Raw genomic sequence first — 10,102 nt, forward strand, 5'->3', positions numbered from 1 at the left:
TTACAAAAATGTGGTTTTTAATCGTAAAAATGTGCCTTTAACCCGATTGTATGTAGAGCTACATACAACCAGATGTATCTTCTAATTTGCGAGGTTTAGGAGTTTATTTGGTGCTAGAGTTGTGTACATTGTACTTATACTTAGGGGTGTGCAAAAATTGGTCCAGACCAAAAAATAGACCGGACCATACCGACCCAGACCGGACTGGATCGGACCAGACCGAAGGCAATCGGTCCAGTCTTCGGGTCGAGAAATATCAATTTTCGGTCTTCGGTCTGGTCCGGTCCGGTCCGGTCCGGTCCGGTCCGGTCCGGTCAAAAACCCATTTTGGACCAGACCGATTTTTGCCATAATTCACCAAACGCCCATCAAGTTTCACTAATTCATAAAATACCCCTCACAATTCGTATAAATACCCAACATACCCTTACTAATAACGGGTCCTTAGTCCGCCGTTATCCAAGTTTCCAATTCACCCAAATGCCCCTTATTCATAAACTTATTTCACCAAATGACCCAAACTTAAATATAGCTATTCGGATGTTCCAACGACTAGTTTTTGTGTTTGAAAAGTAGTTTTTGGTCAAGGTTGGCTATAAAAACCCCTTTGTTGAATGGTTCTTGTATTTAGATGTTATTTTGTTTTGCTTTGCTAATTTCATAAGATTTGTGTCATGAGTTTTCTTTCAAAATCATCATCCACACCCAATGAGTCCACATATATTAGGGTACCTAACAAATTTTGTTATTGTGGTAGGAATGGAGGTTGAAGTAGAGAATTGTTCCACAAGCTCTTCTGGGTAGCTGCTAATGCTTTTTGGGGTAGTTTTTTGCACATCTGTTTTGATCGTGCACATATTCATTATTAAATGTAGTTGGTGAAAAGATGTTTTGTAAGTGAAGCTAGAAACTGAAATGCTTCCCATTTTGGTATTTTGTGCAGATTATGCAATAACAATTATTCATGAAATGTGAATTTAATTGTTTCTCATTACTTGTGTTTACTTCATGATTACAAACAGTAAAATTACAAATATCAACATCCCCATTTGTATTACAACTTTGACTACTTTTTGTTGTTGTTTTAGCTTCTTCTTCATTTGCTACAATTCTTCTTGCATCTTATTGTTTCCCCTGTTTTCAATACTTTCTCCTTCGTCTAAGCTTCTCTGTATTGTCCTTTGTGCTATTGCCCCTGTTTTATTGCTCAATTACTCCCTTGGACCATCTCAGATTGTTGCAAGGATCACACTTGTAGTGCAACCTTTGTGGATTGAGTGTTGTATCGAAGTTTCGGATGGAAAATTTCCTACCACAATAACAAAATTTGCTAGGTACTCTAATATATATTGACTCATGGGGCGTGGGTGATGATTTTGAAAGAAAACTCATGACACAAATCTTATGAAATTAGCAAAATAAATCAAAATAACATCTAAATTACAAGAACCATTCAGCAAAGGGGTTTTTATAGTCAACCATGACCAACGACTACTTTTCAAACACAAAAACTAGCCGTTGGAACATCATAATAGCTATATTAAGTTTGGGGTATTTGGTGGAATAAGTTTCAGAATAAGTGCATTTGGTGAAATAAGTTTCAGAACAGGGGCATTTGGGTGAATTGGAATTTAGGCTAACGGCGGACTAACGGCCCGTTATTAGCAAGGGTATGTTGGGTATTTATACGAATTGTGAGGGGTATTTTATGATTTATTGAAACTTGATGGGTATTTGGTGAATTTTTGGCAAAACTCGGGGGCATTTCATGAAATTTCCGTAAAATATATTCTATTTAAAAATGTAATTATCTCCTTTAATATGTTGTAAATATTACTATATTGTTATATATTTTATTTTAGCTTCCGAAAAAGGCCATAAACAATTGGCTTTATATATATATATATATATATATATATATATATATATATATATATATATATATATATATATATTTACCATAATTTTTAGAAAAAATAAAAAATATATAGAAATAGGTCTACAACCGGTCCAAACCGATCCGGTCCGAGTTTTGGACCGATTTTTTTGGTCTGGTCCGGCTTCGATCCAAGCATAATCGATCCGGTCTTTGGATCTTGAATTATCAAAATTCGATCTTCGGTCCGATCCGGTCCGGGTTTGGACCGATGAACACCCCTAGTTATACTTCTGTTAAATCAATATACTTCCGTTTAGTCTAATGTCGTGTCTGTTGAACCGATCCAATTATACTTCTGTTAAATCAATATACTTCCGTTTAGTCCAATGTCGTGTCTGTTGAACCGATCCAATTCCAATGGGCTAATCCAATCCCAACCCTCCTATCCTAAATCATAATCTTAAAACAAAAACGAACCCTTTTCTCTCCTCCCTCCTCTTTCTCTCTCCTCACACCATTATCAATATCATCGTTTCCATCACTCTGCAACAACCACCATTATCTGGGGTCAGTTCTTCCCCAACCTTCATTAAACCCGTCAAAAACCTCACTAAATTACTCGAATTAAGAGAGAGAAAGAGGAGGGAAGAACCCCCAAAGATGAACAACACACTCCCACTTTCTTCACCCATTTCCCCACTTCTCTCCTCATCTTTTACCCACCCTAATCACACCCTTCATCCCAAATTCATCCGTATACCAATCACCTCCACCTTCAAACGACATCGATTTCGTGTCTCCAAGCTCCGTTGCTCTGCTGACGTAACACCCACATCTTCAAGTACAAATAATGTAGACGCCGTTGATGTATTTGGGGGACAACGGGAGTTGTCGGGTATCCAATCGTTGGTTGAAAGTTTGTCACCTCCGGTGAGGATAGCGAGTTCAGTGATTTTGGTTGCCGCTGCTTCTGCTGCTGGGTTTGGTTTAGGGTCTCGATTTGGGGGTTCCCGGAATGTTGCGATTGGTGCCGCCGTTGCCCTTGGAGCTGCCGGTGGGGCTGCCGCTTACGGTTTGAATTCTTGTGTCCCTGAGGTTGCTGCTACAAGTTTGCATAATTATGTTGCACAATGTGATGACCCACTTGCTTTGAACAAGGATGAAATTCTAGCCATTGCTAATAGGTATTTTTATTTTTTAATTGTTTGTACCATCTTGTTTCTCTGTTAGTGTGCTATGTAGACAGAATTCAATCCACGGCTGTTGATATTGTTTTTAGTGAAAGAAGGGGGAGATTTTTGAGGTGATATTGTTATTTTGTGTTTTTACAGGTATGGTGTTAGCAAGCAAGATGAAACTTTTAATGCTGAGCTTTGTGACTTGTATCTTAGGTAAGTGCAAATGGACCCAAAAGTTTTTTTAGAATGCTCATTTGGTTGAAATTCTATGTTTTAGGACTTAACAATGTTCTATAGTGGACAGTTGGAAACATAAGTGAATATGTAGTTCAAGTTTCATTGTATTTTATTCCTTCACGCTGGTAATAATAGGTACAAATATGATTTTGGGATGTTCTTCACTTTTCCTAATATAGTAATGAGTTGTACTTGAATTTCTAATTATACCCTGATTTCGAATGGATGAGAAAACCTAGTTGGAAAACCGGAAGGCTTTGTCTTGTAATGTCATGTTAAATATGATGAGTTGTGACAATGGACCAACTTTTTTCAGACAAAGGGAGTTTGCAGTACCTCAATATACCAGAAATGATTCTTGCATGTCTTGCTGCCTTCTTTACAACATTTTGTGCAAAGATGGTCTTTTACTCATGTCCTGATTTCTTTTTCAACTGGTTGTATAGATTTGTTTCTTCAGTGCTTCCTGCCGGAATGGAAGATCTCAAGGGCACTGAAGTTGAAACTATAATCAAGTTCAAGAATGCTCTTGGCATCGATGACCCTGATGCTGCTAACATGCATATTGAGGTATGTCCTCAGTGTTAGTTTGTCAACTCTTGTGGTGTTGTTCTTATCCTCAACTGTTAGGGACATTACTCTACCTTTTCTGGCTGTAGCTTGCCAGGCGGTTTGTCAGACAAAGACTTGAAACTGGTGATCGTGAGGGTGACATTGAACAGCGTCGGGTGAGATTCTTACGTTCATGTTGCTTCACATCTTGTAATCTATGTTTGATGGTTTTTATGAAGATATGTTGCTTGACCAATTCCAGTGAGTTTCAGCGCAGGCATTTCAGAAGCTAGTGTATGTTTCAACTCTTGTTTTTGGGGAGGCCTCTGCGTTTCTTCTACCCTGGAAGCGTGTATTTAAAGTGACTGATTCCCAGGTAATTGTTAGCACATCAGCTTCTTGTACTATAGTGTTAATTTGATGGATATCGTACTGGCGAGCAATATGAATTTGGACCATCTCTGATGTATATACACAGACACTAAAGAAATTACCACCCCATTGACCCATTCACTAGGCCTCCTTGTAATTTTTAATACTTTTGGGCATGTTTATCGACAATGCTAAATTTGACCTGTAGTTTGAAGTGGTAGTTGTAATGGGTACATAATCATATATATTTTCTTCTTTCAGGTCGAGGTTGCTGTTCGGGACAATGCTCAAAGGTTGTATGCTCAGAATCTGAAATCTATTAGCAGAGGTTAGTGTCTATGTTCAGTACACCTATGGGGTGATTTATTTTCTGTTGTAACTTGTAAGAGACAATTGACTTTTGTCAAGATAGATTTAAGCTACGAATTGATGAAATAAATTACTTTTTATGTCGAGATAGATGTATTGTCGACCTTATTGCCTTATCCCTTGCATGTTGTTGGTTACCAAATTGATTAGCGTTGTGGTGTCTTGTGTGTTTCTCCAGATTTAGATCAGAAGAAGCTTGCTGATCTGAGAGAAACTCAACTTTCATATCGTTTGTCTGATGAGGTATCCCCTTTGTGGCATTGTGTGATTGATGTTGTTTTACTGTTAAAAGAAGAAATATTTTTTAACTTTTTTATATTGATGTATCTGTTTCTTACAGTTGGCTGCGGATATGTTTAAAGATCATACAAGAAAACTAGTAGAAGAATGCTTATCAAGAGCTGTTGACATTCTGAAGTCCCGGAATAGATCAGGGTATGCTTAATGTTGCTATCCTAATCTCCAAAACTGAAAGATATAGTCTTTTTGCTTTTGCATTGGGAAAAAAAACTTTTTATGCTTTTTGTCAAGATTTTCGTGTCTTTGTATCGTTTTAGTTTGTGGCGGTTGGCTGGTTTTTGCCATCTTTTAATATTTTTTATACATATTTGTCTTTGACAGGGGAACTATTGAGATGATGAATGAGCTGAATAAAGCACTCGCCTTTAATGATCAGCTCCTCTCGTTAGCAAAACATCCAGATGTTGATAAATTGGCCCGTGGAATAGGGCCGGTTTCCTTAGTAGGTAATGATACTGTTTTGCAAGTTCTGTTGTTGTTGTTGTTGTTGTTGTTGGTACTTATGTACCGGTACACTAATATAATACCACATTCTGCATAATTTGTCAGATGGCGAATTTGACACTGACAGGAGGATTGACGACTTAAAGCTCCTCTACAGAGCATATATCACAGATTCTTTATCTAGTGGCCGCATGGAAGACAGCAAGGTGATAAATTTTTGCTATTTATGATTCTCTTTAAGCCATTTGCCTCCCTGTAACTGAAACCTGAAGATGAAAGTTCATATATCTTCCGCCTTTTAGGCTAAGGTGATTTTCTATGTTGACTTGTTGAGACACACACATAACTCACTTTGAGTCTGATATTAGTTTGTGAGCCAGTGAATATTTACTTTGTTTCTTAAAATACAGTTTTATGGAAATATGAATATGAACAGTGAACACCTTACAACACAACTTCATGGACCAAGAACTATAAATTGACCCTTTACATTCATTTTGGGGTGACTAAGGGATTGTTCAACTCAAGCCTCTCCTTATCTTTTATCTTTTGCATACTCTCTCATAGCCCATAGGTCTGGAGAAAGCTACAATTCATAGAGTTCCCTAATTCTTCCTTTTTCTGGCTTTACTAACTTCCTTTTCCCACCCTCCATCTTCTTTGTCCTAGAAGCACGTATTTGCCCTTCCTATTCCATCTTTTCTTGAATCTCCTATTGCCAATGACATATTCTAGTTAAGACTAATCACCGCACCTTCCATAGTTGCTGTATGGGTTAGCTCGTAGAATAGTTTATGCTAGTCAGTGGTCAGCTCACTTATGTTCTGTTGTCCATCGTAGCTTGTTGCACTGAACCAGTTAAAGAACATGTTTGGTCTTGGAAAACGTGAGGCAGAAGGTATTAAGATGGATGTTACGTCGAAGGTGTATAGCAAGCTACTGTCTCAGGCGTTTTCTAATGGTGAACTGGAAGCAGCAGAAAGCAAAGCAAATTACCTTCAGAATTTATGTGATCAGCTGCAGTTCGACCCTGAGAAGGCGGGTGAGATCCATGCAGGTAGCTCCCTTTTTACTTGGTTTAAGGATTTTGGTGCTTGTTACTGTGTTGTGGGGGGGGGGGGGGTGAAAGCAGTGGGAAATTTTTGTGGTGTTATGACTTTTTAGTCTGAAGGAGCAAGGTCTGGTAGCCGGTAGATGTCCAATCATGAATCTTTTATCTTTAAACCTAGGTGATTCTTTTGTGCTCGAAGTTTTAAGCCTTATTTTGCTGTTTATTAGAAGCTCTAATTTGCACATGATTTCCAGACATGGTGAAAAGTTAGAAAATTTTCTTTGGAGCCTATCAGTTTGCATGATTATGTAATTTCTGGATAAACAAGGCAACCTAAAGATGCATCGCTTCTAATTTCTTTTATTACTTGATTTTGGGATTTTCTAGAGTTGAACTGAATGTTAGCTTGCTTAAACTTTATCACAGTTTTCGATCTGCATTGGGCATTCTTTATTCTTCTATTAAAATATAGCTCGCTTACGTTCTATTTGTACCGTTTGTTATCTGTCTTCTCTTAAAGAAATATATCGACAGAAGCTACAGCGATGTTTAGCTGATGGACAATTGAGTGAGGAGGACGTCAAAGCTTTGCTACGTGTACGGGTCATGCTGTGTGTTCCACAAAAGATTGTTGAAGCAGCTCATGCCGATATTTGCGGCAGTTTGTTCGAGAAGGTATGGATTTGAAGTCTTTCCCCTCTTCTTCCTTGTTGGATCTCCTCTTCTTTTCTTATGCCCCTCCCCCCTCCCCCCCCCCCCCCCCCACTTTGATTATTTGCTATGTAACAATGTCGTATTGTGTATTTGTTTTTGATAATATTGTTTTCTTCTGATGAAAAATTAGCTGATGAAGCTTAAGAATTTGAGTATTTGCTAATTTGTGTGTGATATTTGTTGAACCTCTATTCAACCATCTTTCCTCTCCATGGAGTGCTTCCTAACTTTGTATGGGGTAACGGATAGAATATAGAATGCTTCGTGGCAGTTGCTAATTAATGTCTGTTTGGTTCTTCAGCTCGTGAAATTTTAGTGATTGAAACATAGCACAATCATTTGTCCTGTTTTACCCCCCCCCCTCCCTTGGGCCATTTTGTGATGATGGCCGTTAGGTTGAGGAATTACACACTGCTTCTAGGTTGAAGTCCTCTCTTGATTTCGTGAAGTGCTTTCTTGATTTCAGGTTGTGAAGGATGCAATTGCTTCTGGTGTTGATGGATATGATGCAGATGTAAAAGAAAATGTGAGGAAAGCAGCACATGGTTTGCGCTTGACTAGGGAAGCTGCAATGTCAATTGCTAGTAAGGCGGTGAGTGTCTACTTACCCTGCTAATTTGTTGAATCGTTTTTATCAATTATTGATGTGTAAAAAGACAATCCAATAGAAAAACTTTCTTCATCTTAAATTGCCAAGGTGTACATGGGCCTTCGTCTTGTGATCCCAATCTGACTAAGTGCTACAGGAGAGATCAGGACACCTAATACCCCTAATCTTATGTCATGCAGGTCCGCAGAATATTCATTAACTATATTAAACAAGCAAGGGCAGCTGGGAGTCGCACTGAATCAGCAAAAGTTCTTAAGAAGATGATCGCATTCAACACCTTGGTGGTCACTGAGTTAGTGGCTGATATCAAAGGGGAATCAACTACTGATGCTCCAACAGAAGAACCTACTAAAGAAGAGGAAGAGGAGGAGCAGATGGAAGATGAAGAAGAATGGGAGTCCCTCCAAACACTTAGAAAATCAAGACCTACTAAAGAACTTGAGGCCAAAATTGGGAAACCAGGGCAGACAGATATTACTGTTGCAGACGACCTTCCAGAAAGGGAGAGGGCTGATCTTTACAAGACATACCTGTTATACTGCATTACAGGCGAAGTAACTAAGATTCCGTTTGGTGCACAAATCACCACAAAGAAGGACAACACAGAATATCTTTATCTGAATCAGCTTGGTGATATTCTTGGTCTATCACGTAAGGAGATTGTGGAAGTTCATAGAGGTATGGCTGAGCAAGCGTTTAGACAGCAAGCAGAGGTCATTTTGGCAGATGGACAGTTGACTAAAGCCAGGATGGAGCAACTAGATGAGGTGCAGAAGCAAGTTGGTTTGCCAGCAGAGTATGCTCAAAAGGTTAGAGAGAACATTATAAATTCAAAGATGGCAGCTGCAATTGAAACAGCTATTGGCCAGGGTAGGCTCAGCATAAAACAAATTAGGGAACTCAAGGAAGCTGGTGTAAATATTGACAACATGATAGCAGTGAGCTTAAGGGAGAATCTCTTCAAGAAGACTGTTGATGAAATTTTTTCTTCTGGTACTGGAGATTTTGATGACGAGGAAGTCTACCAAAAGATTCCTGCTGACTTGAAAATCAACCCCGAGAAGGCCAAAGGAGTTGTTCATGAACTAGCTCGTAGTAGATTAGCTAACTCATTGGTTCAAGGAGTGGCTTTATTAAGGCAGAGGAACCGCGCCGGGGTGGTATGTTTCCGATGTTTATTTATTTTTGTTTGTTTTCTGTAATTTGTGGGTTCTTCAAATTGAGTCTGATATTTTGCCTCTGGATTGTGCAGGTCTCTACGCTGAACGATCTGCTAGCTTGTGACAAGGCTGTGACTGCAGAGCCCTTATCATGGGAAGTTCCGGAGGAACTAGCAGATCTTTTTGCCATTTACTCCAGGAGTGACGCAGCACCTGAGAAGATCTCACGTCTACAATATCTGCTAGGAATTAGTGACACCGCAGCAGTTTCTCTAACAGAGATGGAAGACAGACTACCCGGTAATAGTGCTGAAGCTGAGGAGTTTGTCTTTTAGAGAGGAAAAAAAGGTTGCGTTATAGTTTAGTGCAGAGGATTCTCTAATAGTGAGTACTCATATAGGTTTATCAACAAGATAGTGTGATTTTGCTGGTTTTGTGATTCTACTACGGCAAATATTTCAAATGAGATAGATATTTGAGTTTGTATTTCTTTTTCTTTCTTTTCTTTTCTTTTCTCCGCTCCTGGCGGTGGGGGAATTTTGAGGCGTCTCTTGTATTATTTGTATGGTAAATAATTTGGATGGGCACTCCCATGGTTAATGAGAAATTTCTGTCTTTGATTATTGATTGCTCCTGAGATCTCCAGTTTCATAAACGAAAGGAAATTCTGCACCTTATCACAATTACTTTTTGTTAAATTTTAATCTTAGATCTAATTCCTCAAAAAAAATATAAATTCAACCCTGGAAAAAATGTTCACTTGGATGATTTCTGTAAGTGTCGAACTTGTATTGATGAACATGGGATCTGCTGTGCTTTCCGGCGCTGCAGTTCTTTGACATGCCCACAACCAAAGAGTTTAAGATTGTAGGTTCTTACTAAAAATGGTCTTTTAGCTAATGATCTCACATTCTGTCCTTAGTAATGAAGTTAAGGGAGAAGGAAGTGGGTGCCCCAAAGAATTCCTAAAGCAAAAGGTCCTTAGCAAAGATACAGAGAAGATTCTCAAGTTAGGGGGATTTGCAAATAGGAGCTGTGAGGGTCTGACCTTTGCTACAGTCAACTGTTTTAACCAGATTCCCACTTCAACAATTTTCACACTCCTTTAATTGGCTTAATCTAACTATAATGTCAAACATTGAGCATTTTCTCTAATTAGAAATAATAATGCACATCAGGTATTATCTAACTTTACTTCTTTCCCAATTTCATCAGTTGAACTCTGTAACTTTTGAC

The 10,102-nt window shown here is 38.6% G+C and overlaps 1 protein-coding gene across 1 annotated transcript; it reads left to right on the forward strand.

Annotated features, from left to right (window-relative positions):
• The first annotated feature begins 2,336 nt into the window (after positions 1-2,336).
• Positions 2,337-9,489, forward strand: LOC110790915 (protein TIC110, chloroplastic). Its single transcript, XM_021995670.2, has 15 exons — positions 2,337-3,063; positions 3,211-3,270; positions 3,741-3,864; positions 3,954-4,022; positions 4,124-4,222; positions 4,480-4,546; positions 4,766-4,830; positions 4,928-5,022; positions 5,209-5,333; positions 5,437-5,537; positions 6,172-6,388; positions 6,903-7,057; positions 7,563-7,688; positions 7,886-8,866; positions 8,959-9,489. Exons 1-15 carry the CDS (start codon positions 2,540-2,542, stop codon positions 9,199-9,201), a joined length of 3,051 nt encoding a protein of 1,016 aa, XP_021851362.1. The 5' UTR covers positions 2,337-2,539; the 3' UTR covers positions 9,202-9,489.
• The last annotated feature ends 613 nt before the right edge of the window (positions 9,490-10,102 follow it).

The sequence above is a fragment of the Spinacia oleracea genome, chromosome 6 (genome assembly GCF_020520425.1).
Source record: "Spinacia oleracea cultivar Varoflay chromosome 6, BTI_SOV_V1, whole genome shotgun sequence".
NCBI lineage: Eukaryota > Viridiplantae > Streptophyta > Magnoliopsida > Caryophyllales > Amaranthaceae > Spinacia > Spinacia oleracea.